At 40.1% G+C, this 21,824-nt stretch overlaps 1 protein-coding gene across 2 annotated transcripts in view; it reads right to left on the bottom strand.

The window, feature by feature from the left end:
• Positions 1–7,828: 7,828 nt before the first annotated feature.
• Positions 7,829–21,824, bottom strand: part of LOC146439434 (visual pigment-like receptor peropsin) — a 41,395-nt gene continuing 27,399 nt past the window's right edge. For both annotated transcript variants that reach the window (XM_085055228.1, XM_085055229.1), the window contains 4 exons: positions 16,171–16,270; positions 13,675–13,779; positions 10,530–10,753; positions 7,829–9,890 (listed from right to left, as the gene is read on the bottom strand). In XM_085055228.1, the coding sequence (XP_084911354.1) occupies positions 9,450–9,890; positions 10,530–10,753; positions 13,675–13,779; positions 16,171–16,270 (870 nt within the window). In that variant the 3' untranslated portion in view covers positions 7,829–9,449. The remainder of the gene's footprint in view (positions 9,891–10,529; positions 10,754–13,674; positions 13,780–16,170; positions 16,271–21,824) is intronic.

Raw genomic sequence — 21,824 nt, 5'->3', positions numbered from 1 at the left:
CCAACAAGTGAATATTTTTCATCATGTAGAAAAAAAGTCAATTTACAAGAATGAGTAAGAAAATTGAAACAAGTCCTGATTTGTATGAAATAAATAAATTGGGTTAACTTGTGGTAAGTAATTGCAGTTTTTTTAGTCTGTTGCTTCATTTGTTTCTTTTCACATGCAGGAGTGGGGAATTAGTGTTACTGTGAATGATGTATTTTGCCAAACAACTCTGTCTAGCTATGGGAAGTTGTGAGTAAACTTCCCATTTATTTCGTTTCACATTTCCAAGGCTGGATGTTCTGAAGGCCGCAGAGGTGGGGCACAAAATCAGGGTGGTGTCTGCTAAGGATCCAAGAAATGAAAAGCAACAGATGAATTGAATTCAAAAGACATCTGCGCAGACGTTTTTTCTATCATCATGTCCACTCTTCTGCAAGAGTGGTTTGTGCAAATGGAGACATACAAACAAGGAGTGCTCAGAAAGTGAGTGATCAAGAGTTTAACAGCACCTGTAGCTGAGGAAAGTGGTACAAATTCCAGATTTCATTTATTTCTTTCTTTATATTTTTATTTTTAAAGAGTTTTTTTCAACATTCTGCAATGTCCTTGGTGTTTATTTGGTAGGAAATTGTGACAGTGCAAGTGAACCTCCATGGAGTCAGTTGGTATGAAGCAGATGGAACTTAGAAACTAGATGTTAGTATTTGGGCTGGTATTTCAGAAGAGATTTGCACCATCCTCACTTCTGCCATCAGCTGTTTTTTAGAGTGGAAAACAATTGGATGGACCAAGAGCTGCCTCAGGCACCCCATCAGTGGGAGAATAGAAGTGGTGTGTGCATGTTTTATGAGGTTCTATGCCATAAACAGCTGATGGAGAGTGTGTAATTTACTGCTGTCAGTGTGACTATTGTTTCTAACCTACAGAACTTCAAAAAGTTTGCAAACAGTTTTATGCACAAGAATTTTGATAAGAGAGACTAACCTTATCCTGCAGCACCCAAGCACTTGGTCTTGTTCTCCTTTCTCAACATTTCACATGTTCTATGAGTTGGCCTCATCTTAAGACCCTGCAGATGAAGTCTTTGCAATTAATCATTTTGCTGTTGCTTCCAAGGAAATAGGATTTCTGTCTCATATCTCTAGGATAAAAAGGGATGACATTTTTCCCCCCTGCTCCAAGGGACAAACATAAACATGTGAGAAAGGGCATGATAGAGAAGAGAGAGGGGATGTTGTTTCCTCTCTGATGCCCTCTGTTTCTCTTTCCTTCAGTACTGTGGGGAGAAGCTGTAGGGAGGCTGCAGGCATGGTCCTGGCTCTTGGGTGTGGCAGGAGCAAATGCAGCTTTTGGGGAAGACCAACATTTTTTTCTTCAGTGCATCAGCAACAAATCTTACAGGCCTGGTCATGTCCTGAAATTGCTGTGGCCATAAACACCAATGTTGAGTTGTTACTTGTGGCTGGAGGGAATTTCATCCTTGATTTGCAAGGACTAATATTTGTGGTGACTCTTTCTGAAAGAAGGTATCCATGATGGGGTTTGTTGGAGTCACACAGCTTCTTTAGCACAAGGTTTTACACAGTGAGGCTGAGGATTGGAGAAGTGGTACAAGTAATTTGAACCAAAGCCCTGAATTTTCTTTATTCCAGGCAGGCAGAGGACTTGTCTCTCTCTCTAAATTATATTTAGGGATTTTTGCAGCTGAATGCCATTATCAAAGACATTTCGAATGAATAGCCCTACACATATTCTCCACAGCTGCAATGTGAATAACTATGAACACTTCTCAATCTTCCTCTTCCCACTCTCCTCTCCCACCTCAGCTAAAGCACAAACACTCATTTCAGGGCTAAAGATATACTCTTAAATAGCTTCTGACATTTCTTTGTTGCTGCCTAATGAAGGCTGGGTTGATGAGCTAGAGAGAAGTTTTGTATAAAGCCCTTCCTGAGATGTTGTCATAGGATCGGAAGTGGGCAGCACTGACAATTGTTAGCATTTGTCTCTGGAGTTTATTTAACTGCAGATCTGCAGATCTGCATGTCTGCATGTCTGCATGTCTGCATGGCATAGGGGGCTTTGTTGTATTGGTTTTGAGCCTCAGTGATGTGTCACAGTCCCGAGGACTGTGGAGTTTGAAGGGCAGCCACACTGCTGTCCCTGCTGTGCTGACAGGGGGTTTCTGTGTGCCCTTGTTTGGAGGGAGATGTCCCACCAGAGATGTGCCAGCTGCTCCTCTTGGCTTTTCCAACCCTTTCCAAACACTTTTGCATTCTGCTTCTTCCATTAATTGGATTATTTTTTTTTTAAAGCTTGTTGCTGAAGAAGTCAAATTGACCCACGCCTGGTTAACAAAGCCTGAAGTAATTGTGAGTAAGTCAAAGCAGTGCTGAAGGGGGAGGCCAGCCTCACAGACCAGGCCCTGCTGAGACTACTTAATCCTTGCTGGGTTTATCCAGCTGTCATGGAAGGACACCTGGATAGCAGCCAGAATGGGAAGCATGTCCCCTTGCTACCTGGTCTGGTCATTCATCTTCTGCTTGTAACCAGGGCTAATACAGGGATTTACAGACCAACAGGAATGAGCTGGTTTTCTTGTGGGGTATCTGCAAAAGCTGTCTTTGCTGTGTTGACCATAACCTAACAAATGAAAATGTTCAGTTCAAAATGAGGGCTTCCTATTGTCATCTGTAGGTAAGGCTGGCAGGACACTTCTGCCCTTTGAAGGTTAGGTAGGTCAGTGAGATGCTGTAAGTCTGCAATGCCAGCAGATGAGGAAAACCTGCTGTTGTGATTAAGTAGAGAAAATAATTTCAACACTTTTAATGACTGCAACTGCCCAGACAATAGCTAGTTTTTACTTCGCTTACTATATTAAAAAAATAAGATAAACCTAATTTTTTTTTTTTTTTTTTTAATGACAGAAGTTCTTTGGGTACATTCTGCTACTCAGAAAGCAACCAAATCCTTCAGGATTAGAGACAGCTGAGGCATGCCATCTTCATCAAAACCTTTGGGATCCACAGCTGAGAGACCATATGTTTAGTATTCTTAGACCTTACTGTGCCCACTGAACTACGACTGAACTGAAGTACTATTCCAGATTTTGCAGATGGAAGCATTAGGGAAAAGTCTTTAGGTTATTGAGCAGGTTCACTGAGTGGCTCTTATTTGGAGACTATAATTTTATAAGGCCAGAAATATTATTCCAGGTATAGATTGTGGCAAAATAACTAATGTTAGCTTCATTTCTGTTGAATATACTTGTAAAGGGGAGAAGAGCCCAAAATCCATGTCGTTTTTGCAGGAGAAGTTCAGGGAGATTACTCTCAGTAGAATTTTTTTTTATGCATATGCTAGACCTATTCTTTTCTGCTATAATGGTAAATGTTTAAAGGGCTCTTTGTACAAGAATCAGGTAAAAGTAAACCTTGTGAGAACTCCCCATTTCACTGTTCCATGGTATCCCTCCATTTTCATGGTAGGTTGAGGGAGAAAAAGCATTTGGCAAAAATTGCTCTCTTCATAGTAAGAATTCTTATTAGGAAGTGTTTTGGTGATGTGTTCACCCCTGCTTACTTTCTGATTGTTGGCTGTGTTCTCCTTCATCTGTTCCCAAAGCACCTGCCAATAATGCATTTTGGGTTATTAAGGGATGTGGGCAATGAAAAAAGCTGAAAACATGAAGCTTGAAATATGGGATTTCTGTTAGACTGGAAATGAGGAACTGCAATGCTGCTTCTCCTCAGGTTGTGGTGAATCAATAGAGAGGTGGGTGGGCACCACCAACCAAGAGAACCAGTGAGTGGGGCATAAGCAAACAGGAGGTCTAAACTAACCTGAGGAAGGCTCAAGTGTGCTAAATACTGCTGCAGCCCAGGAGTTGACAGAGCCTCCCTCTTATCTGTTCTAATTTCTGATGTCAAGATTTTGGGCTCCTTTATTGGCCTACATACCTGTCTAGTTATCCTAGTACTATCCAGGTCTTTTCTCACAGCCCACTAAGTCATATTTTTCCACATTTCCTGAATCTGTGTGCTTCACCTCTTGTAAAAGCTCTGTTTTCCTTCAAAGGTCAAAACACTTAAGACTTTCTTGTGAAGAATGTATAGCATCTTTCAAAGAATAAGGCATATCCATTTTCCAAAGTGTATGTTTTCCCTTGCCTTGACTCCAAGGATGCAGAATGGTCTGGTGATAGCTCCTCCAAATTATGGGGAGATGTGGGTCTCATCTCTGGAGCTAAGAACTTAAACTTTTGAATTCTTGGACTGCACATTTGCCTGGGATGATTATTTCTGATAGGACACACAATAGTGATGATGTACTTGACCACCTTTCCACAGAGGAAGCTGAGGGCTGGATTGTCAGGTAATGTGGTATCAGTCAAGGATGAGCTAAAGCCCCTTTTCTATTCCCTTTAAATCCCTGTATAGGCTACATGTTATCTCAGGATTGGCTAGCTTGTTCTCAGAGGAGTTAGTGTTGCTCATTTCACACAGCATTATATCAGTGGTGCAAAGCACGCCCCAAGTTCTCCCAGTTCACACTGGGGACATTAGTGTGATATGAATCCATTAGAAATTTATCTTTGGCACATGATAAGGCTTTTCCAGGTCACATCCCAAAGAGATACTCATGGTCTCATTTGTGCTGCCAGACATTATTCTTGACTTCGCACTTAATTTTGCAAATAGTGTGGCAGACGTGACACACAGAAGTGCCTCTTGCTTGGGCAGCTTGCAGTGACCTTGTGCTGGACACAGCAGATGTGCCTCTGGCCACACATGAACCCTCCAGGACTATCCCAGCTTTGCTCTAGCAGTGGTTCTTTCCAGCCTGGCTGGTGTACAGTGTCAAAGGCTACCAAAGGCTGACAAATATCAGTGAGGGAAGACATTTATTGCAGTGATTTTTGTGAGTCCTTCCACTCTCCTTTTACTAGGTTACATCCTATTACATAATTAAATGCTGTATGTTTGTTATCCCCAGAGGGCTTTTGTCTCATTCACTTAGCATCAAAGAAGATGCTTATTGGCACAGACAGCTGGTAGTACTTTAAAAATTTTTATTATTCAGTGTGGCCCTGTTTTTTCTATTAGCAATGGGCTTATTACATTCCATTTAGTAATTTTCTTATTGTTCTCTGTTCCTACTGTAGTACTATTTGCACATCCTTTGAATCATATATTTATTCTCATGCTTCTCCTGCACATAAAGATGTTTTCTGTCTTGCTTTCCTTTTATGATGATACAAAACTAATCCAGCCCAGAAAAGAAAGTACTTTAAGAAGTATGTGTTAAATACACATGTGGGCACTCAAAGCTACAGAGAAAAGCACAGGTCCAGATGACAGGCTTCTGCTCTCTCCTGCAGTTAACGCAATTCACTTACCTCATTGAGTGTGGGTATATGAAGCTTTTTAAGAGTCTTCTAGGCACAAAGCTTCTTGCAGGATCTGTGTGTATGTGTATCCAGTAGTACCTTTACTCCAAAGATTGTGTTTTCAGTTTTAGCCTGCTTCATCTGGAATCACCTAATTGCCATCTCCCAGGAAGCAGGAATACATGCTGATCCATGAGGACCTTAGAGGTATTTTTTCCCAATTACACAAGATTGTAGCTTTCCATATTCCTTCATCGTCGATGCAGGGAGAGATTGGGGTCTACTGTGGAGTCTTTGCTGCAGACAGGAATTAGGCACTTCAGACCAAAACTAAACACAAACACATTTTACCCTGCAGGCACCTTCACTTTGGTCTGCAGAGTTCCTGAAGTGCTTGCAAAAATCCTTTGTATTTGTTGATTTACTGAGAAGGTTCATGCCCTGAGCTTCCAGCAATTTGAGAAGTAGGTAGAGGGACGCACGGCATTGCAAGAGAACCTGGTTTGCCAGGGTGGCTTGAACACAAAGCCAAGGCAGTGTTCCCAACTCTTTCAGGTGAAACTATTGCCCTAGGTGAAACTATTGACCAGGGTAGCAGTAGAACAATGAACGCTATCTTGTTGAACCCTATCTCAGGAAGGTGTTTCGTCTCCATCGGTCTCTCCTGAGGAAAGTGCTAAACCAGAGGCCATGCTTGGATGGGCACACTCTAGATCCCTCTTATTGTGTCAGTCTGTGCAGCCAAGACTGAGGAACTTATGGGGTGAAGAGAGACCTGCAAGGGGCTGCAAGCCTGAGTAGTTCTCACAGTAATAAAATCACTGTCTTAAGAGGGGGATGGAGGGTTTCTTGTTTTCTGGTCTCTGCTACAAGAAACACTTTTACATGAGTCATTAGATAAAAATGCATAACAGCACTGAGAACAGGGACTGGACTGGAGTAGGCTATCCCACTCCCTCCAACTACACACTCAAGTTATTCGTGTTTGCATTAGAAATGTCAAAGCTATTAAGAAATGCTGTTATGTATTTCAATGTGCCAACATCCTGAAGGATTTTCAGCTTGGCAAAAATGCTAGCAGGGGAAATGTGGACCCAAAAGGTTTCTTGGCATAAATAAACAAAGGATTATGATAATTTTTTCCCTCTCCCCAGTCCAGAAGAAGCTATTTTTAAATGTGGAAATTGAATAGAAGTAATCCTGAATTAACTTAATTGTTTGAACTCTGTTGCCCCAGTGAAAGGGTTGTGTCAGTGACAGCGGTATTGGTAATCCACTTGCAAGGCCAAGTTGTACATGTGAGTATTAATAACTGCATTTCATTATTAATAACTGCTATGATTTTGGTATAATACTGATATGTTGATAATTATGAATAATATTGATAATAAGAAGTCATCAAGTAAGATCTGATGAGATTTTGATACACATGAATGATGTGGCCATTAAGAACTCACCTGCTGAGTGTACTAATCAATAGCTAATCAAAACAGTTGGGAAATGGTTGGAAATGAATATGGAGAGTAGCTAAAAGCATAATTTAAAGTATGGTTTCAGGGCTTCAAGTGTTCTTCAAGGTGACTTCTTTATGCTCAGGAACATCATCTTTGCCAGGGTGCTTTAGCAATGTCAAAAAGGCTGTGATTACAGAAATGGATAATGAACAGCTAGCAAGGAGTTTTGGGTGGCTTCCTTGCATCTAGGGTAAGATCTCTGTCTCAGATCCTGCTGGAACAAGACAGAAAATGCTGACAGCATCCTTCAAAAGTGGTAGAATTGGTTGGCATACTACCTTCTGCCAGATGGTGCTTTTAGAGATTCCAGGTGGAGTTTGGGGACACTCTTGGAAATGGCCTTCTGCTCTGCCTTCCTCCTTGCCTTTTTCACACCTTTCTATGTCAGAGTCTGAATCCTGCAGATCAACAGCATTGTTGCAATGCAGCAGGGCATTTTCTTTAGGTAAGAATTTTCTCCATGTATCTGTAAATTAGCAGAAATACAGATTAAAAGCCAGGCTGGCAGTTATGGCCACAGAGTGCCTCTGGGCAGGTGTCTGGCACACCTATGGCTGTGGGTGTCTCTGGGAATGCAGTAGGGATGCACAGCACTGCTGTCTCTCTGTGGAGCAAAACCCAAGCACTTCCAGCAGTGAGAACTCTCAGCCCATCATGGTTACTAAGGTGGATTTTGTGCTACACTTAAAAGCTTTCAAAGCTATGTGCTAGCTTTGGCTAGCCCAGCCTGGCTTCATGCAGCTGTCACAGGATTTTGCCCTAAACAATTTGATCTATTTCTGCAGCTGCAGTGTGCACTTTTATCTGGAAGCAAACTGTTTACTTATTTGCTTTTAATTATTTAGGGTAATAAAATAGCATCCATGTCTCAAAATTTTCCACAAAAATAAATACTCTTGTAGTTCAGATCTGTGGCAATGAAAGAAAGCACAGTTCCTCAGTGTTGCTTGTAATGTTTATTTGTTTTTAACTTCAAAACACAGGTGATTTTCTCAAAACAAATGGAGTAATGGGGAAATGGAGGTGGGCTCTCTTTGTAACTTTCCCAAGAAACACATCTGGAAGAGCATATTTTTGCAAAACAACTACATTTCAGCACACCCAGACAGCAAGATTTCAAAAATTCATAAATAGCAGAGGTTAGCAAAGACTGTTGCTGTTTTTTTCCCCACTTCTTTTTCCCCTGTTTAACCTGCAAATGGCACTAAATGAACCCACAGTTTCCATGGCTAGCTCAGATACATTTTTAAAGAACTCTTTGAATATGCAGTTATTTTAAAAGATGGGGAATTATGGAGACATACCTCCTCATTTTGATTCTGTAATATATATATATAAAATATAATATATTTTATATATATATATATTTGGATATTCTATTGGTGATATAATTGGATATCATAACATCTGGAAGTCTGGCTACTGATTTGGGCCTACAGCACAACTATTTAAATCAGTATCCTTAGTTTCTACTTAGTTTGGTTTACCTAAAAGTCACTTTTTATCCATAGGCAGGTAGCAACACTTTCTTTAGAAGCAACAGTGAAGTGCTGGATTATATTTTGTAAATAGCTCTGATGCACCACCTCATCAGTACTCTTAAAACCTAAGGGTCAGTTTTGGTTTCATTGCCTGTACATCTCTTGCTCCACCTTAACAGAAAGGTAGAAAAGCAATCAGTTTGGAGACAGATCAGTAAAACCAAAGGCCAGCTTTCCCAAATCAGAAAGCTGCAATTGGGCTCTACTCACCAGGAAGGTGAGGCAAGGTGGAAACAGTTCTGCAAACCAATGGGGAAAAGTTGGAAGCCACTGCTCAGGCTACAGTGACTAGAAAATACCAGGCTAGTATTTTCAGTATACTACAACTCCTAGTCCTTGCATAGACACACACAGGGTGAGGCACAGGCTGTCAGAAGATGATGATTTATGAAGACAGGCTGAGAGCTGGGGCTGTTAAGTCTGGAGAAGGCTTTGGGAAAACCTTACAGCAGCCTTCCAGTACTAAGGGGAGACTACAAGAAGCTGGAGAGGGAATTTTTACAAGTGATAGGACAAGGGGGAGAGACTTCAAACTAAAAGACAGTAGGTTTAGATTAGATTTTAGGAAGAAATTATTTACTGTGAGGGTGTTGAGACACTGCAACAGGTTGCCCAGAGAGCACCACAGAGCTAAAACAATCATCTATGGCTGTGACTGTTAAAGAGTAAAAGACATATTTGGAAATGTAGTCCAGAACTGATAAAATTTGGATGGGAACATATTAGTTATTTTTGCTAGCTAATGCCTGCTCTCCCAAAGTCAGTCTTTCTTTTCCCAATGCATGTGAAAATCAAGTGTTTCTGGCATTGGGTGTGCTGCCCACATTGTAATGTTCTTTGTAGCATTTTGTACCTACGTAGAAGGAAAATATCACTTTACCGTCTGATTTGCTTGAGTTGTGTAGTCATCAGTGCTTTAGGAAGAAACAGATGGAATGGGAATTAGTAAATTACTCAAGCACTGCTCTGTAGAGGGTCTTCCTGAACAAAAGTGTGTGTATAAAGCAGCCACAAAACTTACAATCTATCACATTCAATATCAGGGTTATTGGATGGCGTATCGAGAATACCAAAATACACTTCCCTGTTTGCTGGAGGTGGGGTGTTGGTTGGACTTCCCACCCCAGAATCAGGGCTTGGAGCAGGCTGCATTTCTGCTGCATACTTCTCTTCTTTCTGAGAAGGCTGTGGCTGCTTCTGTTTGAGGTTTTTGAATCGTTTGAGCTTCACAGGGTCCTTGACTTCCTTGGCACAATGGAAGAGGATGAAAATGTCCCTCCGAAATTTGGAGCTCATTCCAAAGTAGATAATAGGATTGTAAAAGCTAGCAGACTTAGCAAACAAACTGGCAAGGATGCTGGTGAGGTTGGGCACAGGGTGACCATAGGCAGACCATATGGAGATGACAGCATATGGTGACCATGCAATAATGAAGGCTGTGCAAATGACAATAGAAACCTGAAAGAGAGAAGAAGAACAGTCTTAAATCTCTTCTGGAAGACTGCATCAGGGAAGCAAAACACTGGAAGGGAAAGGTCCAGATTGCCCTGAGGGTATGGCTTACAGGAGAATATGGGCAAGCAAATGGTTTGCTTTGATGCAGCCAGGCAGACCTAGGAGCTATATATTGAATTTTGGCATGGCGGTGTGGTTGAGAAATGTCTCATCCAATAAAATTAAAATAGCTACATTCCCATATACTTATATGAACAGGGAAGGTTTCAGGTAGACTTGATTGAACAGTGAGTAAACTGCAATCTCCACTCTAACTTCTGAGTATGCTCAGAAGTAATGTAACTTTTGACAGAAGAGAGCATATGCCAACCCAGATTTTTGGGGTTTGTGCTGTATAACCAACTCCAATTATATTTAGATCATTTTTCACGTGTGATGTAGCCCCAAAATTAACCAATTGGTGCAGTAAAATTTTTAAACAAACCTCATATTCTTCACTGAGTTCAGGCTCTCTCACTAGAGGTTATAAAGAAATGAAATGCAATTGACTGGTTTTGTTCTCTTCTGTTCTAGTTGGGACCAATTTTTGGAAAGACAAATTTCACTGGGATAAATCCCACCCAATACAAAACCCAAACTCACCCTGGTGACGTCCCGCTCTATTCTCCTCTGTCTGTCTGTGGGATCACCCAGTCCTGTTAATGCATGGCTTAGTTTAACAGTATTGATAATTGACACATATGAGAAGACCATGACTGTGACAGGTAGGAAAAAACAGCAAATAAAAATGGAGACGATGTAGGACTTGTAGATTGTAGAGAAGTTGGCTTTTGCCCAGTCTATCTCACATGTGCCGTACATGCGATCTGGAAAGCAAGAATATGTTGGTTAGAATTTTTAGGATATTTATCTGCTTTTGAGCAATTAATTTATTAGTTAAAGGGCCATATATTCCTCTGTTAAAACTACAGAATGGATTGATCTTTCTGATTTAATGAGACATGACATTACTTCCTACATAAACAATTTTTCAAGACCAGCTAGACCGTGACAACTTTTAATGTGTATTATCATTCTGTTGAGTCTGTATTTCAAGTGTAAATCCATAATGCACAAAGCATTGATTCAGGATAGGAAATAGTGACACTTTATTAAAAAAAAAAGCTCTTAAATCCTTCAGTGATACCTACTCTTATTTGTCGTAATACTCTTCTTAGTAACTTCCTAAGATGAGCATTGTAACAGCATAACAAGGAGTTCCAGAGACAATATGCCAAATGTAAAAAGTCACTACTTACATAACTAATTAGGAAATAAAAATATTGAGGCTTCTTGAGGCAATGGAACTTCTACTGCAGTGAGAGCCATGAGGCCGAATTGATAAAGCTAATGATAAAGGTTATGGGAAGAGAAAACATGAAAATACTTAGAAAGACATGAGAACTTTTGATAAATGGGAAACACACAGCCCTGCAACACAGAGATGCAGACTTTTAAAAAGGAAGTCAGGCAGATTGCAGGGTCTACCTATTAGTGAGACACTAGGTGATCGAATACTTAAGGAAAAGACAGTGGGAATAATGTGTAGTCTCTGGCTCAAAAACCTTTATAAATAACAGCTGACTTCTTTAGATCCCCTGATGTGTTTGTAAAGATGTCCTGATAGAAAACTTGAGTTCTATAATGTTAGAGGTTTTTCTATAAATTGTGAATTTTGTGTTTTTCTTTTTGAGTAGAAAAAGCTGAGGTTTTTTTCTGTCAGCTATGGCAACAAAATGAATTACAAATAAATGAAGTATGAATCAAAATTATGTGAGTCAAGTATTAACAGGTCCTGGAGATACGATACAGGTGAAGACTACATGATTTAGAAGCAGATCTCTCCCTAACACCCAGTGGTAATTCTGAAGAAAAAAAAGATCCTTTAATTCCTCACATGTGATAGGAGATTTAAACAGGATGAATTAAATGAGCAAAAGCTTAAAATCTCTTTTATGTTTCTCATCAAAAAGAGCTTGGTATTTTTATCACCAAAGCTCTAGGTGTTGCTGCTTGAATGTGCTCTGTAATAGAAATAGATTTTTCTCTACTTTGCCTTTTTCGTCAGTAGACCTCAAGATTCAAAAATATAACCATAAAATCTGGCTTAATTCTGGGTTTCTGCTCTTGAAAACTTTTGACTGAAAAATGACACCAGCCTCTATATGACAGGAAAAGAAAATCCTGCAGATTTCCCACAAGCCAGAATTCAGAGCTGTTTTTCTCCTCCTCAGGGACACAGACAAGTGGCTTTCCCAAAAATCAGTGGGGTCCTGAGGGCCCCTGAAGATATCCAGAAGACATAAAAGGCCCAAGGCAGCCAGCTGTAATGTGCTGTGGGCTGCTGGTGCCTGCTGCTGGACTTGCCACTGCTGGGCTCCCACATGTCCATGGATGCCCTCACTGGAGGTGTGTTTGGAGATAAACCAGGAACCTGGAACTGCTGTGAATCTCAACAGGGAATCTCCTAGATTCAACAGGAATCTCCTAGAAGTAGTCTTGCAAACCACAGTCAAGGAATTGAATTGAAAGTACAAACAGGGTCTGTGGGGGCACTTGAGTATCCTGACAAGGCAGTGTTGCCCAAAAAGTCCCTGGCTCCAGTTTAAGGCCAAAAAGAGACATCAGAAGTCCCTCTATAAATGAAGAGCTGGTAAGATTAAAGTAAAAAGAACGCAGATAACCAGAAGATACACAGAAAATTACCACTCCAAAACACACAAGTTTATGACATGTCCAGTGTGCAAAAATATGACATAAAATCCAAGCAGTCTAATAAACAGTTTGAAGTTATCTCAAAGAGAAGGTCCATTGAGCCTAATGCCTTGGGTTTGTGAAGGATAGAACATTTAACCAACCATAGGAATGGCTGCTTTTCTCACACTCATATTTAAAGGGTCCAGAGATACCTCAAAGCTTACGTATTTAGTAAGAGAATATACACACATAGTGGCTTCAGTAAGTCTCCATAGATTTCATGAATTCTCAAAGGATGCAGAAGCCTACAGGATCCAGACAGGTAACTGCTGGACAATGTCAGTCACATACCTTCAGTTTTCAGGACTTCTGTATCATCACTATTTGTTCCTAGATATTTGTTTTGTTGAATTCTTAGAGGCTTAAATTGAGGTGATTTCTCCAGATTGCTCCCATGAATAAATTGTCTGGTCTAGGAATATCCCTTAGCCATTGAATTGCTGCAGTGTCCACTATACAAATGTTTACCTTTTCTTTCTCCCCCTTTTTGATATGGCCTTATCTTGCACCCTAATTCTTTCTTGAACTGACAAACTTTCCAATGTCTTTTAGTTCTTTTGCTATGTAAGTTTTCATATTTTCAGCAAATTATTTTGCCAGATCTTTCTGGCTTGTCTTATTAGAGGTTCAAGTTTAACTTGCTGGAACTTGTGTTCTTTTCTAGTTTCCTAATCTTGACAGTTTTTGAAGGATGCCTTTTGATAGTTTTCTTTATCTCACTGCTTAACCGTGCCAAATATTTTTGGCCTCCCTTTTTTCATAGGCAATATGCACTTGGTCCAAGTCTTTCCTATGATATCTTAAAAAAACCAATCTCTTTATAGATGATACCAAAGTAGGCAACACTCTGCACCTACGTCACGCATGATGAATGGTTTTCTCAGTTCCACTGATAATCGGTCTGGTTTAGCACAAATAGCAAGAAAGAAAGGTAAGCATCTTTGTTAAGTGGAGAGGTGCCAGATAAGTACAACTGGAAGATACCTGTTACCTGTATAGCTGCCCCAGCCAAGTAATGGAGCTGCAGACCAGAAGAAAGCTGCTACCCAAATGAGGACCAGAGCCACCGACATGCTGCTGTTGCTGATGCAGTGACCTGCAATGGCATGCTTGGGTCAGAAAATAGTACTTGGAAAGGCAAACATATCTCTGGAATCTAAATGCACTCCTATACCTGCAGCTAACAAGTGAAAAACAGCTATTAAAAATATTAAGAGGAAAAAAATGCATATTCATAAAAAAGCTTGATTTTGAAAGTATCTGTCAAGCTTGTGTTATCACTGAAAAATGGAAATTAATGTTTTCTAAGCAGGAGACAATGAGTTTGTTGAGCAGTGTGGAATAAGAAAATTCTGAGTTAGACTTATGCTTTGCAATTTTGGAAAATGCAGGAAACAGTTATATTTTACATAGCAATGAACAAGATAAATCTAAATTCAGGGGATTTTCTTGCTTCAAGGTTTTTCCCCGATGAAAAGAAAATAGCCCAGACTATGTTAGCCATTCGATACAAATGATTCAATCTGTCCTGCTGTTGTTATACACTACAGTTATTTCTTCATTTATGTGGGAAATATTTATGCATTCACCAATTTCTATTCCTCAGCATTTCTGTAATGTTATACTGGGTACTTGCTTGAGATTCAAATATAAATTATGCACACCCTCAGATGTATATGTGGTAGAGCTTCACAAAAGAGAAACGTGGGTTTTAAATATGACTTCTTAACAGGCAATGAATAGAAGATGTAGAATTACATCACAGCCAAATTCTATCAGCTCCAGCAGCAGTTTGTGCTGAAAGTTAACTTCAACAAGTCTATCATTACACCAAACTGCAGAAGAACTTCTTGTGGAAAAAATTACCTCCCTGCAGAAGTTCTTTTCAAAGCAAATGCTACTTTACTTGTGCTAGTAAAGGGAAAAACTCATAGGATGCATCCCGTGTATTTACATATGCTTTACCTGCAGACATTGATAGATTTCTGCCTGAAAAATGGTGCAAGCCAATTGTAACAAAGGCATGAAAATTGATCATATACTGTCCAAAGATCAGTGCAAAAAAACTAGGGATAATTTATGGTTAGTGTAGGTATAAAGAAGAGAGATTACATAAGACTCTCAGTGGAAGTCAAAATTTTGAGCAGGCAGGAGGTCCAGAATAAATGGTGAGGAAGTTTCTATTGATCCAGTGAAAGAGTATGCCTGGGGTGAGCGTGGTGATACAAAGAGGCATGAAGGGAAATTGGTAGATGATGGCATATTTATATGAACATGCTGTTGAGGACTTCACGGGGCAGGAAATGTGTAAAGGATTTCAGATCAGGTTTGTACAGTGGCAAAATCATATGTCTTCACAGAGGGACTTATACCAAAGTTTAATAAAAAACAATGTTCAAAAAACCAGAGTGGTTAGTAAAATGTTTCTGGCACTTGGGAGTGTAATGAACTGGGGTTGTTTGAGATATTCAGGCTACAGATCAACAGGGCACTGGGGAAGGATGAAGTGTGGGTACAAAGCTGCAGTGATGATGCTTTGCAGATCTGGGAGACAGGCAGGAGACAGGGACTGTCTGGGCAGAGTGGGGTCATGTGGCTAGCACAGGTCCTTCCCATGAGACCTTTCTCCTGTGTTTTATAAACAAAGATAAAGTTCGGATGTTATTGAAACAGTGTCTCGAGATTTGGACAGTTCAGGCCTGGCAAATCTGGCCTAGGGGGAGGTTTCTGACTGACCAATCTGGGTGACCTCTGATAAGTCTGTATAAGTTGGAATCAAAATAATAAATCTCTCTTTTCTTGCCACACTGAGAACCCGGGTCCTTTCTCTGCTAGCAGCTCAACAGCAACAGGGTCACGGTCAGTTCTGGGCATGGTAGGAGCACTTTTCATCTCCTGTGGTGTGAATATGTCCAAGGGGAAGCTGGAGAGGCACGTGGGGATGGCAGGCTGTGTGGTGCTACAAAAGTTGGAGGAAAGACCTGCAGACTGAATGTTCCCAGTGCCATCTAAAGGAGTCCATGATGCCTGCTGTGCATAAATCCTAGTAAAACACCCTGAAGAATGAACATATTTGTATATATGGCAGTCTTCTGAATGAAGGATCTGATCCCTGACCACAAACTTCCCAAACATCACCTCATAGAAGATGAAATTTGTTTCAGTGAGATCCAGACAATGATGTATTACTTAGGAGCAGTTAAAGTAATATTTTAAGGAATACAGAGGGTCAGTAGGACCTGTGGTATCTTTGGCGCAAGGATGAATTTACCCATGGTGACCCAAGTGTACTTGTAATAATTTGGCCTTTACTGGAGTTAACCCTGAATGATTCTATGAAAACATGTTTGCAATGTCAATGACTGTGTTATGTCCTGGTTTTCAATGCATTTAATTTATATTTAATATATATATACTGTGACTGAGAGAAATACAGATTTCCACCAGGTTCAGTGAAGACAGAACTGGATTTCACTTTATTCCTTACCTCTCTCAGGATGGCATCCCTTGATATAACGTGTCACACTGATCACTGTAAGGGTATTAATGCTAGCCAGGCCAAAGAGAAGTGTCAGGAAGCCATCAACCTGAAAAACAAAACAGTACATGATGTTCTTTTACTGCGGAGAGGTGAGGGGGAAAAGAACCACAGGAATTTCTTCTGTCATTTTCAGAATGAAATTGAACTTGAAAGTTTTTCCAGAAACCCAACTAACAGGGAAATACAAAATGTCAGGTGCAGTTATCTTCTATAGGATCAGTGAGCAAGTAAATATTCAAAAATTATATAAGTGCTCTGTCATGTACATACAGTAAGTAAGCAAGCACACCCTTACATCTATGCTTCCCTTAAATGACTTGCTAAATGAAGGAGAAAAACTTTGAACTGGAAAGAAGAAAAGCCCTAAACAGGCAAAAATGCCCTGGATGCAGCTGCCCTGCTTATACAGTAAAACATGAAAACTGATCCTAAGAAATTTAGGCCAAAGAGGGAAGAATGTAGGAAGTGATGGCCTTGGCTCAGTGAGAAAAGATTTTTATTTTAAAGACCCCAAAACCTAAATAATCCCAGTAGATTGAGTCTCAGTGTCTGGAGCTCCTATTATCTACTATTTGTGAAGCCCTGATCCTCATCCCCTTGTTGTGATGCATGCAGAGCTGTGCTGCTCTCTGTCTCCCACTGATGTCAGTGCCTCAGCAACATCCTGGGATGGCCAAAACTCTGGGAGCTTCATGGCTGGTGTAACAAGGAAATTGCTGTGGGCTGTAGCAGACATGGATGATGTAGCCATCTGCTAGGGAGCACTGTATGGCTGGGAAAGGATCCAGGCAAAATGCTGACAGCAGGCCTTTCTTTTTGGAATCTTTGGAATTTTGGAATGTATTAAACTGTGCAGAGGAGAGGAGCTCTTGGAGGTGCCAGTTTTATACCTAGTGAAGCAAGAATATGAAGCAAGAGTCTCTGGATTGTAACTTGGCATTAAAATAGTGAAATTAGCAGCAGAAAGGCACATCATTATTCTACAGGAACAAACTCTGTCTTTGTGTGAATGGCCACAACTCCTGTGGAATTCAGTTTATCCCAGCGCTGAATCTGGGGCTTTAATCCCGGCTTAAAGCTAAGACCATGGCAGATTGTATAAATTAAATTGGGTGAAGGGTTAGAAAAAGGACTGCTTCATCACTTCTTTCACTGGTGTTTTTTCTTCCTACCAGTGCCCTCATATTGACCCTAAATACCTGTTATTGCCAACTTTTACAGACCCACCACATTTTAAATGCATACAAGGCTTGCTACTACAACAATCTACACCCACTTGTGCTCTGATTACAATCAGCTCGTGCTTGGTGTATAAATGCAACCATATTTGAAACAGACTTTCTTGGATACCTCAGCTACTTGCTAGAAGTTGCAGTTGGCTGAATTTGGCATACTATGTGCTGTGGAGGTTGGTGAAATACCTGGGTATTTAAATGTGCTCTGCAATTCATTAGCCTTACTGGTGCAAGCAGCTGCTACTTCTCCATTTGCCCTAACAATGCTTCATACATGTGGAAAACATCATGGCCATAATCTTAAGGAATTGCATTAGTTATTAGATTAGAAAGAAGCAGTATTTCAACAAGAATGCAAATAAACACTTTGAAATTAAGGCTAAAGAGTTATGAGATTGAATACTAAAAGAGTAGGACAGGCTTCTCACTGTATATCATAGGCTTGTGCTGAAAGCAGTGGAGTTGTTCTGAAATAGATGTGTTTGTTTAATCACTGACTGATGTGACCATTTTACTCCCACCCTCTTTCCCTCATGTAGGACCAGAGACAACTATATCAAGTGAGTGGTTCAAACAGCCTTTGAGCACACCTACAAGGCAGGAAGGTGGGTCTAAAAATACACTCTTGCCCTTTGACATTTAAGATGAAGCTGTCACCATAAGAAAGAAAATGTTTTTCTTCCCTAAATATTTCTTTCCTAAAAAGCCTAAACGTTTTCTTTGGAGCCGTGCCTTGCTAAAAAAATGCAGTTTTACCTAAACCAACTTAGTTCATAGGATTGAGCCATTGTCAGCACCACATCTTGTTTTCATACTATTTTGTAACAGCATTTTATCAGATCTTCTGCAGGTGTGGGGACTTCCACCAAAGATGGTACCAAGGCCATATGGTTTGTAAGTGGCCAAGTGGCAGCAGCCTCCAAGAGCAGCTGTCATTGCCCCCATGCTGGCCACAGGCTGAGTGGTTTGGGAACAGGTGAAAAGGGGAAATGCCATGGAGGAGAGGAAGCTCTGGGGATGGCAAGAGCTTGGATGAAATGAATAAAGGAGGGGAATGGTGGCTCTCAAGCTGCAGAACAGCCCATGCAAGAGCCACAGCATCTGCAACATTAAACCACGAGACAGCATCCAAGAGGCTGCTTTGGGAGCATGATGCCCAGACCACTCTCTTCCCAAACTTGTGTTGGCAACAAGTGGCTTTTGAGCCCAGCTACGCATTAACCTTTCCCCAACCAGTTTGTCGATTCTGCAACACTTTTATATGCGTGTCACTTAGACATATGTCTTCAGAAGAAAACAAAGGATCTTCCTCTAGATGTAGAACTTCAACCTTACACCTACTATATTTGGAAGGAAGATCTCTGTTACTTTCTCTGCTTTGGAGCAGAAAACACTGACTGTAGGGAGCAAGGCAGCTGCTTGGCACTCAAAGTAGTTAACAGCAGAAGAACTTCTTTAATATATTCCCAATTTCTATAGACAGAGATGAATATCTGCAGGCTACAAAAATATGTGATAATTTCTGTTTTCTGCATCTTTAAAGATATGGAATGACAGCCAAGGAAATGCTAGAATAGTAACTAACATTTAATTACTTTGGAAGATTGATGCTTTTCTCCTTACACAGTTCTGTTTTTTCTTTTATTCTACCCCCCAGCCAGCTCCTTCCTTCCATAGTACTAATATTTCCTCCATTTTTGTGTAATGCAATTTTATCCTTCCTATTATTAATTATGATAAAATAGCAGCAGTGTTAACAGGCAATAATGAATTCTGACATAAACAAAAAGTTGATTGCATGGTAATTTTAATACACCGGCTTTCCTTTTTACCCATTAAGAAAGAGGATTAGATTAGCAATTTTTAAAGCTTTTCTGTCAGTGCTCTACCAGTATTACTCCCCTGGCTATATAGATACTCATGGAAGGTGCTCATTATCTTTATGCTGCCTGGAAGCTAAGACACAACTAAAGAAAAAACTGTGATTTTTTTTCTGCTTTGTACTTGTGCCTGACTTTAAATCTTACTGATGCTCTTGGAGCACTATTTACAACCCACAATACATAGAGCTCCTACTGCATGCAAATTCATTTACTTCAGCACAGGGAGAATTAGGAATCCCTGGTGCACTATGAAATCTTTAGCTGTGAGCTTGGGTGTGCCCCACTTTCAGTACCTCCAATACTTATGAATCCCTACTGATTCATAAGGGTTGCCTTCATTTAAAGCAGAGTAAAATATAACCTATTGTTCTTATTACTGGATTAATCAATGTTTAATTGCACAAAAGCAGATTGCCAAAATAGCTATTACATTTCAATTTAGGCCAAAACATTGATCTCACCAGCCACAAAGGCTGCCTCGCTCCCTCCTCTGGCCAGCTGGTGAATCTATTGCAATTTCCCAAAGTCCATTTTTTAACCTTCAGAACCACAGTGTCCTGTATTTTGCTTCTGTTGAAAATGAGATAATAAATATGTAAAGAAAAGGATAAACTTCAAACAAGGATTATTTATCCACAGCATATATTTAAAGTTGCCACAATAAGCTCTCTCAGAGTTATTATTTTTTAATACAGATCTGATTATTTTGGGATCATAATGTAAGTAGATAATGGCAATAACCTCCTTCAACATCCAGAAACAAACAAGCCCTAAATCAGTCTTCAAGAAACACATTTGTAAAGGCAATTGTAGATAACTTTGAAGAGATGTCTTAAAATTTAAAAACTTAAATAAGTTTAAATTTTACAAATTCCTAAAGTTTGAAGTAAATGCAAAAATATTCCACTTGAGTCTGATGACAACATAATTCTCCCATCTATCAAATATACTATGATGTGTCAACTAGACTACAGTAACTCTTTCATCACAGAGGTTCTAGAAGAGCCACTGAGGTTCATAAACAGTCTTCACAGTGGACCACTTAAAACTCACAATGCATAGAGTTCCTAAAGCACTCAAAAAGTTTCTCTAAGATTTCCTACAATACAGGAGGGGAAAGAGAAACCTTATCACTGGCTGATGAAATGAAAGAGAACTTATTTACTACAGTTCCCACAAAATCTTTTGCTCATGAGACATTGCTCTGCTATGGTTTCATTCTGGCTTTTAAAATATCTCAGTAGGCTTCAAGGGTAGCTATTCTTAGAGGTGAAGGCATTAACCCAAGACATTAGAGGCCTCTGACACAAATGCCACTCCATTTATTAGCAAACAATGGGAATTTATATGCTACAGGATTAGAGAGTTAAACCATTAAGTGAGAACATCAGATATTCAGTATTTTGCACTCACAAAGTGATCAAATCTTTCTGCTGATGACATTTATTCTAAAGATAGAAATACATGAGTGCAGTATTTAGACTATGTTATTATGTGTCCAGATATGTAATTATATTAATTATATTATATAGTTAGTGTACGTTCAGCGCCACTATTTATATATACAGGTCAGATTTTGGCTTTAGTAATACTGGGGAAGCCAGTTTTATATACCAGGTTAATCAAGCGAGGTTCAAGGTGTACTTACTCTGGGCTGACCTTTAACTACTGTAGCTGTTGCCTCTCAGGCTGCAGATTCTACTCCTACTCTTACACACCCCAGTCAGTGAGCATGGCTGTGAGTGCAACAGCCCCACCAAGGGCACAGCATTTAATGAACAGATAGAAATTGCTTGCAGAATTTCCTCACACAGTCTCATAAGATTATAATATTGCTTCAAATACCCCATCTCCTAATGCTTGGGATACCTGCTTTCTGGCTCTGGGTAGATGCCGTGGCATCATGGCAGGTTTTATGCCTCACGTGTTCCCCCATGAAGAATAAATGGGGAACATGTAGCTCATACCACCAGATGATCCAGACACAATGGAAAGATTCCCATCTTCAGGTTAAATGCTGAATTGCCATTGTCTTTCTGTGAGTTAATGCAGAGGGCAATAAAGCACTGGATAGGAAAATCTAGCATTGCTCTTTGGGAGCATCTGTGCTACACTGTGAAAAATTCTTTTCAGTGGGCCTGAGCCAAAACTCCTCCCCAATTTAGTGACATTAATTCAGAGTCCATTTGTTTATTGTTAGCATCACCATTAATACAAACAAACAAATAAATCCACAGATGAAAGAAGAGAAGAGTCACCTGTCTCATCTTTACATTACCATAGAAGGCAAGGCTTGGCTTTGTGGTTTATGGAAAACAGAGATCCATGAATATCAGACTAAAATCACACTTTTGTTTTCAAAGTATTATCTTGGACATTTAGGAATATCATTCTACATGTTTCTTGAGGCTTACACATCTCAAGGGAATCAGAGGTCCCACAGTTCACAGACTCTGCCAGGACAGCCCAGAGACCACAAGTG

The sequence above is a fragment of the Lichenostomus cassidix genome, chromosome 3 (genome assembly GCF_008360975.1).
Source record: "Lichenostomus cassidix isolate B80296 chromosome 3, HeHo_3.0, whole genome shotgun sequence".
Taxonomy (NCBI): Eukaryota; Metazoa; Chordata; class Aves; order Passeriformes; family Meliphagidae; genus Lichenostomus; species Lichenostomus cassidix.
This window is presented reverse-complemented; position numbering and strand designations above follow the sequence as displayed.